At 34.6% G+C, this 20,819-nt stretch overlaps 1 protein-coding gene across 3 annotated transcripts in view; it reads right to left on the minus strand.

Moving 5' to 3' along the window:
- Positions 1-20,819, minus strand: part of CSMD3 (CUB and Sushi multiple domains 3) — a 923,077-nt gene that overhangs the window by 435,268 nt on the left and 466,990 nt on the right. For all 3 annotated transcript variants that reach the window (XM_054708474.1, XM_054708473.1, XM_008143384.3), the window contains one exon: positions 16,044-16,156. In XM_054708474.1, the coding sequence (XP_054564449.1) occupies positions 16,044-16,156 (113 nt within the window). The remainder of the gene's footprint in view (positions 1-16,043; positions 16,157-20,819) is intronic.

Raw genomic sequence — 20,819 nt, forward strand, 5'->3', positions numbered from 1 at the left:
AGCTTTCCATATCTCATTGTTGAAGGCTTATTTTGTACAGTGTCTTGAAATTTTCCATTCGGTTGGAACTTGCTCTCCTATTTTCAGATCTAAAAGTTATGCAAAAATTGCCTTAAAACACATTGTGCACAACAGATTTAAAGTAGTCTGAGCTTGACCAAAAACCCTATTACATATTTCTAAATGTTAATGAACATTTAAACGAATTTTAAAAATTATGCTTCAGTCCTAAAGCTATGAATATTCTATTGTTTCATTACATTTCCCTTAGAAGCCTTGGTCTTTCAATTCTACATCTTGACTGTTTGAAAAATATATATTTTTGGTGTATTTTTTGGTCTAAGAATTTTATTGGTTCACTAGTGTTGAAATTGATAAGATTATAATTTAATTCATGTCATCTTACATTTTTATTGATCTTCCAACTTATTTTGTAAAAGGACCCTAAACATAGCTATGGCTTTGGATTGAATCTGATGGTTTAGCATGTAAACGGCCTTTGCACATTTATTAGTATTTTACTTTTCCACTTTCATTTCTTTTAACCTCAAAGTATCGGATTTTCAGATGGTTATGCTTCTTTTCTAACCAAAACTTGAATATGCTGTGCCACAAAATAAAAGACATGCAAATATTGTGATTACACACATCTTTTTAAATATGTGTAAAAATTCAGAAAACTTGGCCAGGCTTTGTCAGATTCTTTGCTGAAGTTGAAGCAAGATGAGCTTTCTCTTCCTACATAATTTCACAGCACACAAACCATAAACAGAAAATAATTATACCTAATATAAATAGATATTGGCTGTCAATATAATTTTCTATTTTATACTCTATTTTACACTGTATGTGTTCTTTTATACTTTTATTATTTGTCTGAGTCATTTCATCCTGTTTAAGATGTCCCTTTAACGTATCTAACAGTTTCATATACAGATGGGTGGTTAATAAATATTAGCTGTTAATGATGTTTATGAACCATAAAAATTGGCAGCATATATAGACAACATAATTATTTCAAAAAGTGTAAACCAAGATATTTATAAAAAGAGCATTTAATCCAAGTGTTTACTGTTCTTCAAAGTAATTTAGGAGTTGCTTGGAAAATGCCCTAACTTGGTGACCACCATACTTAAGCTTCACAATTGAATTACAATAGAGAGATGAACATTTCTATCATATTGCTATCAGAGGGATATATCAAGCAGAGAATAACATTATTATTATTTTGAGTGGATTTTGGAGGTCAATTTGAATCAAAGTTATTCCTCTGCTATAAACTAAATGTAGTCTGAAATGCTGTATAAGCTACAATCAATATGAATGACAGTTGAGGGTACTGGCCAGAAGGTGCCACTTAGTGATGCCCTCAGAAAGTTGTTGCTTTTCTTTTTCTTTTTTTTCTAGCCTGGAAATAAGCCATGGAAATTGAGTAGTGGCCTAAATCATAAAACTATATTAATAGATCAGTGTGAACAGTAACCTAAAGCTTTCAAATACTTCCATTAATATAAAATACTATCATTTTACAAATATTCTAAACACCTTTATGAGTACTATTGAGTTTTATTTTTTTATTTTTTTAATTTATATACCTATTTTTAGAAAAGTTTTATATTGACAGTAAAATTGACCAGAATGTACAGAGGGTCCCTATATGTTCCTTTCCTACATACACACACACACACACACACACACACACACACACACACACCCTCCCTTACTATTGACATCCTATACCACAATGGCACACTTGTTACAATTGATGGATGTACATTGACACATCATCCTCTAAAGTCTATAGTTTAAATCAGAGTTCTCTCCGCTGTTGTACATTCCATGGGCTTTGAAAATTGCATAATGACATGTCTTCATCACTGAAATATCATATAGAATAAACTTACTGCCTTAAAATCCTCCAAACTTTGCCTATCCATCCCTCCCTTCTTCCTAACTCCTGGCAACCAGTGATCTTTTTACTGTCTTCATAGTTTTGCCTTTCCCAGAATATCATATAGTTGAAATACAATATGTAGCTTTTTCAGATTATCTTCATTCACTTAGTAATATGCATTTAAGTTTCTTCCATGTGTTTTCCTGGTTTGATAGCTCATGTCTGTTTAGCACTATATAATATTTCATTATCTTGATGTACCATAGTTTATTAATCTCTTCAACTATTAGAGAACATATTGGTTGCTTTAAGTTTTGGTAGTTATGAATAAAACTATTGTAAATATGCTATGTACAGGATTTGTGTGGCTATACGATTTCAATTCATTTAGGTAAATACTAAAGAGTGAGATTGCTGGATCATACAGTAAGAATATATTTAGTTTCGCGCCATTGACATGACTTAGTGGTTGAGCGTCAACCTATGAACCAGGAGGTCAAGGTTCCATTCCAGGTCAGGGCACGTGCTGGGTTTTGGGCTCGATCCCTAGTGTGGCAGCAGGTCAATGATTCTCTCTCATCATCTATGTCTCTATCTATCTCTTCCTCTCCCTTCCTCTCTGAAATCAATAAAAATATATTAAACAAAGAGAATATATTTAGCTTTGTAAAAAACTACCACTAGCTGTCTTCCAAAATGACTGTACCATTTCCATTCCCACCAGCAATGAATGGGAGCTCCTGTTGTTCCTCATTCTTACCAGTATTTGGTGCTGTTCATGTTTTGTATTTGGGCCATTATAATAGGCGTTAGGGGTATCTCATATTAATTTGCAGTTTCCTAATGACATGTTATATTAAATATCTTTTCATCTCCGGTGAGGTGTCTTTTCATGTATTTCACCCATTTTTTAATTTTATTGTAAAGACATATTTTATTTACTTTTTAAAATTTAAATCTTTATTGCTGAGAGTATTACAGATGTTCCTCTTTTATCCCCCTATTGCCCCCTCCTCCATCTGGTTCCGGGTCCACCCTAGGCCTTCACCACCCTATCGTCTGTGTCTGTGGATATATGCATACGATGTATTTGGTGAATCTCTTCCAGCTCCCCCTCCTCCCTTCCCTCTGAGATTTGTCAGTCTGTTCCATGTTTCCATGCTTCTGGTTCTATTTTATTCACCAGTTTATTTTCTTCATTAGATTCCTTTATCATTTATTTTGATTTAGATTCAATTGTATATTTGATTCAATTGCCTAAAAGTCTCTTCCAGCTCCAATGTTCCATGATTCTATATGTTAAATACGAGTCTTTGTCCTCAGGGGAAAGTTGGGAAAGCTGCCTACCTGGGAGCAGAGGAAGTGATCCTTTGTTTCCATGGGGACATGGACTTCTTTCACCATCACAGATTGAAGCTTGGCTCCTAACCAAAGCATGATGTGCTCTTTCCCAGCTCTCCAGCCTCTTCTAGGACTACGCCCCTCTTTCTCCTCTCTTCACTCTTGCCATACACCCTGGAATTCTACCAGCTCCCCAAATGGAACACATGCCCGTCATGCACCCAGCTTCCAGCTTCAATAACTCCTGCTCAGCCTCAGTTCAAGGTCACCTCCTCAGGACGGCTTTCCTTTAAGCCTGCATTAGGCATTTTGTTACAGTCTCCAAAAAGCACTTTCTGGTTTTCATTTTTTGTACTTATCACATTTACAATTATTTGTTAAGTGTCAGTCTTTGTCCCACTAGACTGAAAGCTGTGAGTAAGTCTCCTATTTTTTGCTATGTACCCTATTCTCTCTACAATGCCTGGCACATAGTTGAAACACAATGAATATTTCAAAACATTACTTTTAATATTCTACTGCCACTCATTCTCATTTTGGGGGCAGAGAAACAAAGGGCTTAGAGTCGATTGAGATAAACAAAGTCAAATTGGATATTTTAGGAGCAGTAGTTTTCTGAAGAAACTTGATGCATTCAATGTAAAAATAAAAAATTTAAAAATCCTACTAGCTAAGAAAAAGCAAAAACAAAAAGTATAAATGTTACTCTAATATCAACGTTTTCATATAGGTAAGATGAAACCTTGTCATGAAAATTCCATGTAAAATGCACGTGACTAACTTTTCCTAGGAAAGAGAAATTTCTTTTTATAGATTGCAAGATTTCAACAAAGAACAGGAAAGTAATAGGAAGAGGAGAGATATTAACAGACCACAATCAAATAATAAGGTACTAAATCTGGTACTAAATTGTGAGGGAGAGATTTATCTTGGAACTCATACAATAAACATCCCAGTGAAGGTATATCAGTTTACTACAATGAACGAATATTAAGTTTAATATTATTGGACAGTATAATAAATATATCAACATTTAAGTTATGAAATCTAATAAGAAAATGTTAGAACTCAGAAGAAATGCAGACACATTTTAGTTCAACCTCCTGGTTTTAAAGATAAGGAAATTGTTCTTTATGTAAATATTGAATTAGTCAGTGATGTATTAGACCCCCTCCCTCAAAGGATATAGTTATTTACATAAATGCATTTAGGCTCCAATTTAATTATATCAAAATTGAAATATATCTCTGTAACATGCTAACATTATGTCAGTATATGACAAATGACTTAGTTCCTAACAAACTAGAAACTTCAGTTTTATTTTCAATATAATTAAATATTATTTTTATTATTGACAGGATGCTTTTTAAAAAAATATATTTTATTGATTTTTTACAGAGAGGAAGGAAGAGGGATAGAGAATTAGAAACATCGATGAGAGAGAAACATCGATCAGCTGCCTCCTGCACACCCGCCGCTGAGGATGTGCTCGAAACCAAGGTACATGCCTTTGACTGGAATCAAACCTGGGACCCTTCAGTCCGCAGGCCAACACTCTATCCACTGAGCCAAACCGGTCAGGGCATGATGCTTTTTTTAAGAGATCAAAACATTATCTAAGTATGTTCTATAGATTACTCTGATCTCGTTAAATTTAATTCATTTGAATTAAGTGACAGGATATGGAAATATTTGTAAAATAAATATAAAAAATAATGAAACAACTATGCCATAAATAATTTTACTTCACTAATTTGATTTTATAGCACTAGAAAACTAAGAAATACATGGAAAGATTTCGGATCCTTATAAATCTCAAACAAAATCTTTAAAAATCTTTTATATTTACTATTTATTTTATTTCTTAAGGCATATTTTTAAAATTAAAGATTTAAGAATCAACTGTTAATAGTAAAGTAATTATTTAATACTGAAAGCCATTCTGGTTTTACATTAATCTCAATGAGCTCTCATGAAGGTTAAAGTTTGATATATTTATTGGACCATCCATATGAATTGTGGTAAGTACTGTGGGTGCAATGATGGATTATGCAGGATCGCTGTATAAATGTACTGTATTAAAGTACAAGAAGTATACATACAATTAACTTTTGCCATATACCATCATTTCTCCACTCTATAAAAATATGGTGAAAAATTTCTTTTTAACTGACTCTAATCATAAATATATCAATGCTTAATTTGGGGATTCTACAAATGATGACTTCTGTAGAAATAGCTTAATAAATAGCTTATAAAATCATATAAATGGAGCAAAATGAAAAAAAACGCTCATACAGCTAGAATAAAAAAAGAAAAGAAGAATGCTTTCAGTTTCAATAAGAATCCGTTCCTCACAAGGAAAAGTTAGGTTTTCTTAGGCTGACCACTGGGATTAAGCAGTAAGTGGTTTGTTATAATGAGTTTTAACTTTGCATAAGCCTAAGAGTGTTTTAATGAAAAATGAAAAAAAAAAAAAACAACAACACAACAATACAATAGTCAGCACTTCATTTGTTGCTTAGATATAAATTTTCTTTAACATAATGTGTGTTAAGGCATTGACACTCTTGTTTGTCATAGATTTTTCACCTACCAAAAAAAAGAGAAAAACTTGAATTCTGCAGTTATAACCACTTTAGTTCTTAAAACATAAATTCTGAGAATATATTATCTTCTACTTAAAAAGCATTTTGAATGAAATATTGTTCTTGTCAAAAATTGTCAAAACATTTTGCACACAAACTTTTTATATTCTCTCAAATTAATATCATTAAAAATAACACAACTTAATGTTCATTTAAAACATCACTTGATAAGGTTAACATGGAAATTTTTTATAGCTTCTTTGAGATATACTTGTTGAACAATAATCTGCCCATATTTAAAGAATATAGTTTGACAGATTCTAATATATGTGTACACCAGTGAAAAACATCACCACAGTCAAGATAATTAACTTATCTATCACTGACAAAAGTTTCACTCGATAATTCATATCTCTATACATCTCAGTGCCCAAAAAACAAATAATCTGCTTCTGTTACTATAAAGTCTAGTTAGCATTTTCTGGACATTTACATAAATACTAGTACACATACAGGGATGTACTCTTTTTTTTCGTCTGGCTTTTTCACCAAGCTTAGTGATTTTGCTTTCATCCATGCTGTTGCATATGTTAATACTTTTCTCTTTTTTATTGATGAATGGTATTCCATTGTGTAAACATAATACTCCATTTTGTTTCTATACTCACAAATGAATAGGGATTCAGATGGTTTACAGTTGGGGGATTTAAAAAAAAACCCCTGCTATTATATTCTTGTACAAGTCTTTCTTTATTATTGACACTATTACAGATATACATTTCCCCCGACTTTGCCCCCGTTCACAACCCCCACCTTGCCTTGTTCACATTATTGTCTATGTCCATGGGGTAATTTCTTTGGTTAATCTCTCCCAGTCCTCCCCACACTCCTCCCCTGTGAGACCTGTCAGTCCATTTCATGCCTCTGGTCCTATTTTGTTTATCAGTTTATTTTGTTCATTAGATTCCACAGATAAGTGAGATCGTACGTATTTGTATTTCTATGATTGGTTTAGTTCACTTAGCATAATAATTTCTAGGTACATCCAACCTGTCCCTAGGAGTAAGAAAGAGTTCTTTCTTTTTCACAGCCTCGTAGTATTCCATTGTGCAAATATACCAGAGCTTTTTTACCGACTCATCTATTGTTGAGTACTTGGGTTGTTTCCAGATCTTGGTTACTGTAAATAATGCTGCTATGAACATAGGGATGTATATATTCTTTCTGATTGCTGTTTCAGGATTTTTAGCATATATTGCCAGAAGTGGGATTGCTAGGTCAAAAGGCAATTCAATTTTTAATTTTTTTAGGGAAAGTCCATATTGTTCCTTTGCCCATTTTTTAATTGGATGGATTGTTTGTCTTCCCAGTGGTGAGTTGTATAACTTTAGATGTTTTGGAAATTAACAGCTTGTCAGATGCATCATTGGTGAATATGTTCTCCCATACCGTGGGTTCCCTTTTCATTTTGTTGTTGGCTTCATTTGTTGTGCAGAAGCTTTTCGGTTTGATGTATTCCCCTTGTTTATTTTCTCCTTTGTTTCCCTGGCCCTAGAAGATTGTTTGGACATTTAATTTCATTTCTTTTGGGAAAACATCCCGGAGTGAAATGTCTATGTTTATAGTAGGCATATGTTTAAGGAACTCTTAAACAGTTCTCAACAGTGCATGAGAAGTCCAGTTGTTCAGCTTTCTCCTCATCAAGTAGTAAGTACTTTTTATTCTTCACCATTCTTTCTAGTGGGCAAAATAGTGGCATCTCCTTGTGGTTTCATTTATATTGCCTTAATAACCATGATGGTGAGCATTTTTTTCCATATGCCTTTTGGCCATCTGTATCTCTTCATTTTTCAAGTGATTGGACAATTCTTTTATCCATTTTCAATTAGATTATTTGATTTATTCTATTATTGAGCTCTTAAAATTCTTTACATTTTCTAGATATAAGTCTCTTATTATGTATATATTTGAAATAATTTCCTTCAGTCTATAATTTGTCTTTTTTATGTATTTTTCAATGTGTCCTTTGCTGACCAAAGGCGTCTTTTTTTTTTACTTTGATAAAACGCAACTTATCAATTATTTTCTTCTAAAATGTCTTAGTTGGTTTGCACTGCCATTATAAAATACAATTTACTGGGTGGTTTAAAACACATAAATGCTTCTTTCTCAGAGTTCAGAAGGTTGGGATGTCCAAGATCAGGGTGCCAGGACTCGTATCCTGGCTTATAGACTGCTGCCTTTTCTCTGTACACTCACAGGGCTTGTTTTCAGGGCAAGTAGTTGAAGAGCGGGGGCAGACTCTCTGTGGTCTCTTCTTATAAAATCACAAATCCCAACCTGAAGTCTTACCCTCCTTTAAACTAAATTCCCTCCCTAAAGCCCATCTCCAAATACCAGCACATTGGGGTTATGGTTTCAACATATACATTTTGGGGGAAAACTTTTCTTAAAATAAAATGACTATGCTTTTGTTCCAAAAGTTTTACAATTTTAGCTCTTATATTTAGTTCTACACTCCATTTTAAATTAATTTTTGTATACTGTATAAGGTAAGAGTTGTTGGGATTTTTTGGGGGGAGGAGGCATATAGCTATCCAATTGTTTCAGTACTATTTATTAAAAATAAATATATCCCCTCCCCACTGAAATGTTTAGAACCTTTGTTAAAAATCACAGGCCATATATATATGTGGATCTATTTATGAACTATTCATAACAGAAATCTTAAGGCAGAAAACAGAATACAAAACATTTTACACACATTTTGTCCATTACCCCCACAAAATTATTTCAGTGTCATAGTTAATCATGAAAGAACCAAGAAATTGATGCTACACATTTCAATCAATCTCATGATATGATTTGAGAATAAAACAAGACTAGAACTGGTGCTAAGCTAAGATTAATAAATAATTTGCCCACTGGGAAATATAATGTTAGTAGAAAGTAATTATAGAACTCTAGTATTTCTGTTTCCTTTCCTGAGATAAAGCAAATAAAGTATTAAATATTACTTACTCAAATATAATTATTCCTTTCTATGAGTACATATTCTCCATTGGACCTGTCTATAGTGTTTTTCTATGCTAACATCTTTTAAAAATAAAGAAATATATATGATTCTGAAAGCATTAAATTATAATATAAATATTGATATTCCTTTTTTTTCTATGTTGAAAGAATTAAACAGTAAAGAGATGACAATTTAGTTATAAGTGACAAAAATTGAACTCGCTGTGGCTTAAAAAAGGAAAAGTTTATAGTCTCATACAATTGGAAAACCAAGGTACAGTGTTCCCCTCGGGCACTTCAGAGTTTCAATTATGTCCACAATACTGTTTTCATTCTTTCCATCTGTTGGTTATCCCTTGTCTCTGTTGGCAAGATAGCGACACAAGGTAACAAAAGTTGACCTCGTTTAGCACCAAGTTAAATGACCCTTAGGGTTTACAACCTCAGAAAACAGATTTCTTTCACCCAGAATCTATATCAATTGGCCCACATCCTGGACTGATAACTGTATCAAAGGAAATTTTGATTAGTTCAGCCAAACCTATAGAGCTGTACAGAATTAGAAGAGATAAGGTTCATCAAAGCCTAGAGTAATTCAGTTACTAGAAGAAAGAGGAAGGGTTGCTGAGTAGGCAGAAAAGCAGATGCAGGCAAAGAGACAGAGAGAAATTTAGTCCTTGGAATTAATCTATATATATAAAAAGCCAGCAACCAGAACTCCTTAACGACCAGAACAACCAGTCACTATGAAACCCACTATGGCCAGTGAACTGGCCTGATCGGGATGCGGGGAACTGGAGAGCCAACCTCCTGCAGCCCCTCTTCCCAGCCGGCCCCACCCCTGATCAGCTCTCCCACCCTGATCTATGGTGGGGCAGCTGGCCAAACCCCCCAAAACCCTTCCCCTTGGGCCGGCCCTGCCCTCGATCAGCCTGCTCCACCTGGATCAGCCCAAAGCCCCTCCCCCCAGCCAGCCCCACCCCAATCAGGGGCAGGGCCAGCTGGCCAACTGCCTGCAGCCCTTCCCCCCGGCAAGCCCCGCCCCCAAGGGGCCCCCACCACCCTGATCGGTCCACCGCCCTTCCCCCCAGCCAGCTCCGCCCCCAGTCAGCCTCCCCACTCCAATCAGGGGCAGGGCTGGCCGGCCAACCACCCATGGCCCCTCCCCAGGCCATTGGTTCCCAACTGGCCCCCCAACCCAATCGGGGCCCACTGGCCAATCGCCCATGGCCCCATGACCCAGCCAGCCCAGCCCTGACTGGGCCTCAATTGGGGTGGGCAGGCCGGCCAATCTTCCACTATCTCCTCCTCCCAACAAGCCCAGCCCTAATCCTCCCCAACTGGGATGGGGGCGGCCAGAACCCACCCGTGCACGAATTCATGCACTGGGCCTCTAGTATATACTATAAATAGAGCACCTAAAAAGATATTGTCATTATTTTTTAGAAAATGTTTTTTCTTTAAAAACAAAATATATATGAAGTAGCAACATGTTTGAAAAATAGTATCCATAACCTAGAAAATTTTGAAACAAAATATAAATGACCAATATTTCGTGCACTGGGCCACTAGTTGTATTTATAACACATCAGTTTGGCAAACATCTAAAAGATTAGTAGCATTCTATTTTAGGTTGTAGGGAAAAATGTCATTTTTACACTTCTGGGAGAGGGGAAATATAAAACTTAGGCAATAATTATTCAGGATACATTATTTATTTAAATGTCCATACTATTTTTTTAACAATTGGCTTCTCATTATAATAGAAGAAAAGTATATGAATACTTCTTGTTCAAGAATATTTATATCAACATTGTAAATTAATAAAGGCAATGATCTAAATGACTATTAATTCATTTTAAATCATGATGTATTCATTTTGTGGACTGTTTTATACTTATTTAGAAGAATGCCCCCTATCTATATGAATTGAGTGAAAGACAATTATGATATAGTGATAAATAAAAAGCAGTTGAAGTGCAATAGGTAGAGTATTATTTCATATAAAAATAAAGGTAAAAGAAGAAAGGAGAGAGGAAAGGAGACATAAGAATAGAGAAAAGTGAGGAAAAATTTAAGATTTAAGATTTTTGCTACATAAATTAATATTTAAGGATCATCAGACTCTGCAAAATGTTCTAATCAAACACCCAAAATATTTGTTGATATGTAAAAATGACATCTACATCATTAAAATATACATTTTTAAGAAATGTACCTTTATAATTAAATTAGAACTTATATTTGAGTTAAACACTTGTAAATAATTGTTTAATGATCAAATATTTGGTATCGATCTTATCTCTGGCATCTGTCCTAATTATGAAAGACTTGCATTTGATCAAATAACAGAAATTCTATTCCTTAGTTCTTTTTTATGTACCTGATCTTTTAAAAATTGAATTTATTGGGGTGACAAAGCAAAGAAAAAAGAAAGACTCATATCCCTAAATTCTAGTAAAAGAAAGGTACTCTTAGTTTACTTTAAACCAGGGGTCCTCAAACTTTTTAAACAGGGGGCCAGTTCACTGTCCCTCAGACCGCTGGAGGGCCGGACTATAGTTTTTAAAAAAAAACTATGAACAAATTCCTATGCACACTGCACATATCTTATTTTGAAGTAAAAAAAACAAAACGGCAAAAACATCTGCATGTGGCCCGCAGGCCGTAGTTTGAAAACGCCTGCTTTAAACCATAAAAATAAGTGATTCTAAAAATTTAAGAAAAATAATCATTTTTCATGAAAATGTCACATTTCACAAATTTAGGTGATCCCATAAAGCAGATGGCTATGTACTTTAATTGTGAGAAGTTTTAATATTTAAATCTAAATAAATTTAACTTCAAGCTAAGATTTATGGAAATAATATAATGTTTCTAAAAGGCAACAGTCTAAAAACATAGAATTCAGAGTCATTTGTAATTTGCCGCATACTAGCCATATGATCTTGAACAAATTAGGTAACTTGCTTTGCCTCAGTTACTTCATCCATAAAACAGGGATAATAATATTACTTGCCTGGTAGGTTTGTTGTAGTCAATTAAATGAGATGAAACGTGCTTACAATTGTACATAACTACTCAATAAGTGCTTGCTATTAATACTATTGTTGAAAATGTATGCTATTAGACAACTGGAAATTAATCAAAACATGTTGGATTTCAAAAAGATATTATCACTTTCATAGCTCCATAAAAACTAGAGATTTTTCTTTATATGCCTCTGCTAAATATTCCTAAAGAATATCAAGTAAACATGTTGAACTAAATATGTATAAACATTTGAAATCAAGTGTTGTGTGTGTGTGCGTACACAAATATGTATAGCTGATGAGACACTAGAGCTCTAGATCTAATCTTTTTCTACTTTGAGTTTCTAACAGAATTGTCTTATGCTGCAATGAACATAGAGATACATATATCTGTGCATAAATTTTTTCAAGTTTTTTGGGGAGTATATACCCAGAAGAAAGGGTGCTAGGTGATATGGTAACTGGATTCTTAATTTTTTGAGGAACCTCCATACTGTTTCATTCAGCATTATTCATAGCGAACAAGACATAGAAAAAAAACAAAGTGTCCTTCAATAGATGATCAGATAAAGAAGATGTGGTGCACATATACAATGGGATATTTCTCAGCCAGAAGAAAAGATGAAATATTACCATTTGAGACATCGTGGATGGATCTTGAGAATATCATGCTAACTGAAATAAGCCAGACAGAAAAAGTCAAGAACCATATGATTTCACTCATATGTGTGATACAAACTGAAAGCAACAACTGAACAAACAAGAAAAGCAAATTAAAACTCACAGACACAGAATCAGTACGGTGGTTATTAGACAGAAGGGGTGTGATAGGGTAGTAAAGGGTAAATGGAGGCAAATATATGGTATCAGAGATTTGACTTTGGGTGGTGGGCACATAATGTAATATTCAGATGATGTATCAAAATTATACACTTGAAACCTATATTTTTATTAATAATGTTACCCCAATAAATTTAATTGTTTTAAAAATACTTTTTATTGATTTCAGAGGGGAAGGGAGAGGAAGAAGATAGAAACATTAATGATGTGAGAGAATCATTGATGGGTTGCCTCCTACATGCCCCCTATTGGGGACTGAGTCCAAAACCCAGGCAATGTGTCCTTGACCAGAATCGAACCTGGGACCCTTCAGACCACAGGCCGACGCTCTATCCACTGAGCCAAACCCGCTAGGGCTAAATTTAATTTTTTAAAATACACTGTCTTAGGCAATTAGCAAAGCATAATTTAAGAATTAAAATATATTGTGAAAAATAATATATAAATTACATAATTGAGTCACTGTTTAATTTTTTAATTTAGAAGAGAATATATACATACACACACATATATGTATATATATGTATGTATATATACATACACACACATATATATATATATATTGCAATATATGTTTAATTTATAGGAGAGCTACATCTAATGCTATATCATGCAAAATCTACAGGTGACCAAAAAAGAAATCTTTAGATCAAATTTGGAAAGCAATTTTAGCAAGTGTTCCATTTAAAACCAACACACTACTTAACAGGGAGCATGATAATTATGAAAATTATTTTTAGTAGGCGAGGTTGCTGAAGCTATCTGCATATCAAAACTTGAAACTTCTTAAAATGAACCCCACTTCAACTTTGAGCTCAGGTTTTAAAATTATGGAGAATGTAAAATTAAGATTTTCAGTGTAAAAAAAATCATGATAAATAAATTTTTGAAGACATATTTTACCCTATGTTACAGCAAGTTATACAGGTCAAATAATTTGTCCAGCTTTATTGAACAATCACTAATCACCTGTGATGACAAATCAGGGAGTTGCTATTGGGAAAATAAAGATGAATATGATATATATGAAAATGTTTTAAAACACAGAAGTGTTATTTTGTGATGGGTGGAGTTAAGGAAAGCTGCACAGAAGAAAATATATTTGAACTTCGTCTTCAAGGATGAGTAATGTGATGTTGAATTAAAATTAGAATAGGGATTCAGGTAGAATTTACTGAATGTCCAGAGGACAGGTGTAAAACAACTTGCTGAGTTCAGAGAATTATGGATAATTTGATAAAAATGGATTGTAGGAAAAAAGACAAAAACAGGATGAAGGGAGCTAGAAGATAAGATCTATGGCGGTTTTGGACTTTAACTCTAGACAATGGAAAGTTATGGAAACACAGTAATATGATTCCCTCTCTGCTGCTGGGAGATCACCGTTAGTGATGTGGTGGTTAGACTGGAAGAGAATGGATTGAAGGGAGGGAGAATAAGGGCATTATTCACTAAGAATCTCCAGGGTTAGTTTCAAATATCTCATCTTTGTGGATATTTGTGTATGAATACTTAGGTGCTTTTTATTTTCTGTCTCTATATTATGATCTTGCTGAGAGAGATCATATTTGGATGTTCCTTCTATATTCAACAACTCATTCTGTAGCTGACACATAAGCAGATCCTTAGGAAATATTTTCTGAATTATTCTTGCTCAAAACTGAGCAGAAAGAAAACAAAGCAACACTAATTTTTGTACTTTGAACTCTTGAACTGCAGTGGAGTGAAGAGCTTTGTAAACACCGAGAATGCTCTTCTGCTGCTCCAACCTGGTCATGAGCGTAATAACTGTGCTCTTTGCTGAAGCACTGTCGTTAGTGATTAATATCGTTTCTAAGGTTTAAATGAACGTAGGTTTCCTTCATAGGGTGAAGAAAATAATAAAACCAAGAGGAATATAATGATGCCAGGTTCAATTAGTCACTTAGAGGAGGGAAAAGAGAAATCATGTAGGTATTTTCAACATGAGCTGACCATTCTTTAAATTTTGTAACATTGTTTTATTCACTGGGGACAGATGTAGATTTTTAAATAGAAGAAACATATATTTTAAATTATAATCAGGGTAACCTTTTTACTTTTAAATTGACATTTATACAGATTTCATGAACTATTCAAATTAATATAGAACCAATTTAGTCAAAAGTTAAAAACACAGAATGCCTGTGTCCTGTCTCCCTGACAACATCATGCATTCATTTCCCTGTGTCCGGATACAAAGGCATGGCAAGCCAATGCTGAAAAAGGAAACTCTGATTAAAAGTTATTGTTATGCAAGTAAGAGACTTTTGTACAGCCATTGTTTAATTGATAAGCTAAAGAATAATAATTTTTACCACAACAGAAATAATAAATTCAAGTGACAATGTTCTGAAGGGTTCTTTTATATGTTTTCATATTTTAAAGCATGGATTTTAATTGAATTTATTAACATTTATATATTTCTTCAGTCAGAATTCCAAATTAGCATTTCTAATATGTAGGTTGTGTGTATATATATCCACTGTTTCTAACTTTAACCAAGGTTCATCATGTGTCAAAGATATTCATGATTTCAAAATGCTTGCATCTATCTCTTATAAGTGGAAGTAGAACAAAATATTTTGTTATACACATGTAATTAATCTATATCACTACCAACACTGGTATGGGCAGTAGCAATTTCACACATTTGTGGTCTATCAGTTACACAGGAGTTGATCATCTAAACACTAAGACCATGTATTTGATCTGAGAGAACCACTAATAAATTTTTTTAAAGTATTCCAAAATTTTTAAGTCCTTTACTTGGTACTTAAGTTTTTAATAATTTATATATATTTATATATATATATATTTATATAATACACACACACATATATATATACAAACACATATATATATACACATATATATAAGTATATGTATATATATAAAATATATATATGTAAATATATATAAATTGTATATGTGAATATATATATATATAAATTATATATAGATTACATATATAAATATATATAATATATACATAGCCAGGCAAACTGTGTGACATGTATAAAACTACACTGTCTGTTTTGGGAAGGGCTAAGAGTCCAGAGTGATTAAAGCACAGGGATAGTATAGTAGACTAGGGGAGACATGATGTATGCAAAACAGACACAATTAAAAAAAAATTCATGTAAAGGAAAGTGAAATAAACATAGGTGACTTTAAAAGAAAAGCATTTTTTAAAATATATTCTTGCTTGTGTTCTGGGAAACTTACTTTGTAGATGCAATTAAACTAGAATTTAAAAGTATTCTCTGGTGGTATTAAAATAACATATTTCCCATAGTAGCAATTCACCATTACCTTTGTAGTTAACCTTGAATCCAACAGATCCAACACTTTCATCTGTTTGAAGGTGCAGCCACATTTGGCTACTCATGCTCACTATTAAGTCTGGCACAAAGCTTCCAGTAAGACTAAAAAGAGATGGGCAAAGAAGGGAGAAATGGGTTATTAAAACACCCTCTGCAGGCAAATTATGAGAAAGACATGTTTTCAATATATTCTCCGCTAGAAAAAAGCAACTGTCAGATAAACTTACAACACTATGCAGTGATGTAACAGAACAAACACAATTTAGTGATCAAGGTTTGTTATAAACAAGTACCATTTTATGTGTTTAACTAGGTTAGATATTTCATATTCCTGAGACAACATACTAAATTTTAGGCCTTCTGAGAATTGTATACTTCTATAAAAGTCTTACAGCTTAAAATAAACACACCAGGGATGCACTTCATTTTAACCTTTCAAGTTTCACAGAACTCTGTTCTAAAGAAATATTATAAAAATATTTAATCACTGCACAAAACAATAAAATGTCAAGGACTATAATATAACCCTTTGCAATACCAATGTTAGGCTACCTGTTTCATGTATGTTTTAATGCAAATATTTCTATTTAAAAATATATTGCTAATTTTATATGGCATCACTAAATCTATGCATTAATATCATTCAGTAATGCTTAATTTTATAACCCTCTCAAGGGAAATTACTTCATGTTTCTTTATCATTCATATTGTTGCAGTCACATATTTGAAACAAAGCCAAAGGTCATATAAAGGGGACAGCATTAATAAGTAAATGAGGTCTTGGGGGGAAAACAGCTATCAAGAATAGAAAGAGGGGGAAAATAGATTCACTGCTGAGTAAAATATCCATAGTGATCGGGAATTCTAAGTCACACATTAAAAATACAGTGTTTTCTTTTCAAAAGAAGGAATTACTCTAAGAGTCTACCTCTTTTGTTGCTATAAACAGAGAATTGCTGGAAAATTACATGAGGACTTTACATAAAGTTACCCTTCATCATGAAAAGGGTGCCTGCCCTAAGCAGGAAGCTCTTGGATGGTGGCTATACTGTAATTAGACCAGGAGAGGGCAGCATGGAGGAACATATCCTTGACATGACCATTGCATGACACGTCAGCCATCAAAACTGTAAAATATCATCAGTGGACTGCATGAGCAATATAGCTGTGTCCCCAGTGTCCAATGTCCCAGAATTTATGGGAATCTATCACAAAGAAACCAGTTAAATATCATGATTTAATTATGGAATTATCCATGATAGTGAGGAAAACTTAATAGTATGATATAAAGATCCTATAAGATACCACAAAATATTAGATTATATTTAATTTTTACTCGCCAAGCAAATTTAAAATAAACGCACACATAACTCCCCTTTGTAATATATATATGTATCTGTATGTATATATCTACACACACACACACACACACACACACATACACAGAAACACACTATCATTTGAAAACATCTTGCAATTAAACATTGTGATGTGAACTTTTAATTTGCAAATAGGTGAGTTAGTAAGTACCAGTCTTTTGAACTTCATAGGAAAACAGGTTTATGGGCAAGAGTGAGGATTCAAGGTAGAGAGGTGACAGAAAGTAAAATAAATCCATTATGAAATGGGCATGAGAGCTTAAAACTATATGATGTACATTAGATACACTCTATCAAACATGCCAACAATCTATTTCACAAAAAAATAAACCTCTAGCATGGTAATTTTGTCAGTTCATAAAGAACAGCTAAACATATAGTCAAATTGTTCCCTGACTAACTTGTTCTCCTATTGGCCACGATTCTAGTTCACACCTCACTTTTGGTGTAAAGGTAAGAAGAAATCTTTAAAGTAATAATGTTCCTGACACTAGAAGGGAAAGACAAATCCCCCCTTCTGTTTAGCAGTTTCTTTAGAAAACTTGAAATTATAAATGGTATCTGTTTCTTTCAAAGGGGCAGACATCTTTTAAGCTAAATAAGCCTCTTGTCAATTTTCAGGTCATGAATGTTCTTCTTCGAAGCTGTGGAACCACCTCTTTGAAAAGTGACCATCCAGGAGGATATCGCCCTGTCTTCCTGTTTCTTTCAGGGTTTGTGAGGGCTTTAGGAGGGCCTCATTTTAAGCAAATTAATTATGGGTATTTATTGGGTGGATATCATTCTAAGAGGAAAGTTAAAAATGATTTGAATAGCGGGTAGGAGAGAATGAGAAGAATGGGAGAGGCCATGTGAGAATTAAAGGTACTTTCTCTTTCATAGAAACATTTTCTTCCTTTCTTTGCTATTTCTACTCCCTCTGTTCCCCCTATATCTCCTTATCCTTTCTTGTTTCAAATAGATCCTGGGGAAAGGAAAGTGATGAGTTTTCAGATATACAGTTCCATTGGTTAATGGGTTTCCCTTCAAAGAAGGATCAGGACACAACTTCTTTAGCTGGTAATGGGTTACCTGCCTTGTTGGAAGATACAGGCTTGTGCTCCTCATATCCTAGCCCTGAGCTCACTCTATGTTTCATTATAGATTCTATTTCCAGGAGTCTCTTATCATCTATACATCATGGGTCTAGGAAAGCAGAAATTACAAAGGAATATGTTTAGGGAGTAGTTAAGAACTTGTATAAAATTCTCTGTCCCTATATGAAGACAACATGATGCAAACAAGTTTCTCTAGTTACTTGGAAAAAGGCAAATGTTTTAATAAGTATTATGTTGATGAATACAGCAACATGATAATGTGAGCCAAAGAGCCATATAAGTGCACATTTTTCTTGTTACAATGTGAGGAAAACAAGCTTCTCTTATTTGCTCACCAGTGATGCTAATGCCATTGAGAAGCTACCCAGCATTGCTGCCAGCTGATATTCCTCATAGGAAAGCTTTCCCTAGTTCCCTGTTTGTAGATGTCCTTCACAGCATGTTTTCAATTCAGACCCCCATGCTTGTATATGTGCACAAGCTATTGTATGAAATTCTGCACCTGGCGACTTTGATGATGCAAGCACACTGGGCACCAGAACATGACCCACCACATCAAGGAGTAGCCAAATATTCACCACCCTCCACAACTGCAGAAGACCTAAGGGCTTGGGAGACCCATCGGAGGAGACTGCTCATAGCCTTTCCTCTCAAGGTGAGCTGGGAGAAACTCCGTGTTATATTCCAAAAGAGGTGAGTCTCCCGTTATTTCCATCAGCAATTTCCATCAAAATTTACTTGCATTGATCCAGGGACACATCAAAATCATCCTCTGGTCCTACCCAGATCTCTTGCTGACTATCCAAGTTTAAATTAAGGACAAAGTGGCAGAATGGCAAGGACCGACAGATACCATTGTAATTAACTTAGTTGTGAATAACAGAAAAGGAGCAAAGGGAAAGCCAAATACTACAGGAATGTCATTTGGGCAACTGTGCCAGGAGGCTGCAGTTTAACACTCCTCAGGGAGCCACTAGTCTATTCCCTGCAGATGGCTGGGGAAGGGACTGGACAAGGAAGATAACAGATGCATGCTCCGTAAAGTGATGTCTGGGAGGTACTTGTGTGTCAGTCCCACCTGCAAGCATGGGAAGATTGGGGACACTTAATTCCCTAAGCAAAGGAGTTGCTCTCTTGGTTGACTCCAGGCTCATAGGGCTCTCATGCTCCTGCTCCCCTGCATTTGCCCACATGGCCCATGGCCATGTGGACCACACACAACCTGATGGTGAACTGGACCTGGCTGCCACATGGAACAGAAACTGGACACTGGCTTAGCTTTTAGCTCTACTGAGTTCCAGGTTACAGGAATTCAGGACGGAATTAAAGGAAATGAGACTTTAGAAACCCAGGGATGCAATGCCACACAAACAAAAATCACTCATCCTCTCATGTGAGTCTCAGAAAATTATTTTTCTCAATATATCATAATGACTCCATCCCCAACATTCAGTGGAGAAGGGGACACCCCAAATATCCTGATAACAAGGTTATTACTCAAATCTTAGCTGCAATTACTCAGTTTTGAGACAATCCAGAAAAATGTGAAGAAGTTAAAAACTGCTGTGTTTACTGTTCAGTTAAAACTGTTCACTAAAGGAAATAACATCTCTTCTGTCCAATCTAGAAAAGAAGCAATGGAAGAAGCTTCGCTACTGCAAGAAGCTGGGGCACTGGGACAGGGGTTGGAGAGAAAGATCCAGATGATGCAGAAACTGCAGAAACAGGGGATCAGAAAAGTACAGAAGGCTAGGGCACAATTAACAAGTAAATTAGAGCTGACTGAATCTCAGAGGTAGGAACTGGTGAAATATACTTCCAACAACTTTCTCTCAAGTTAACATATCTTTGCTTTTTATGGTAGATACTGGCACTACTTATTCTGAAATTTCCCCAGAAATCCCTCACTTTCCATCTGGTTGGTTGTTGGTATTTTGAATAAGCGTTATAATTGTGGTGTGTGTGTTTTTTCTTCTTCTGTAGTTCCCACATGAATAGATCCTGTAACTGAGGAACATGTTTTCTTACTTTCTCTTGCTTCTCATGTAAGCCTATTGTGGAGATATCTCTCGTGTAATTAAGACTACCATATTGTATACTCCATATGGAGCATCTGTGGAAAGCTCTGGAAATAAAAGCATCTGATTTTCTTACTAAAAATAGGGGTATAGCAGAGAGCGACAGACTCACAGGGCACTGGAGAAGTACCTTGAGCAGAAACAAATCAATGTATCATGTTGGGTCCTAGGAATAATAATATGTAGAACCAACAGATATAGCATATCAAAA

This window comes from Eptesicus fuscus, chromosome 19 (assembly GCF_027574615.1).
Source record: "Eptesicus fuscus isolate TK198812 chromosome 19, DD_ASM_mEF_20220401, whole genome shotgun sequence".
In the NCBI taxonomy this organism is placed as follows: domain Eukaryota; kingdom Metazoa; phylum Chordata; class Mammalia; order Chiroptera; family Vespertilionidae; genus Eptesicus; species Eptesicus fuscus.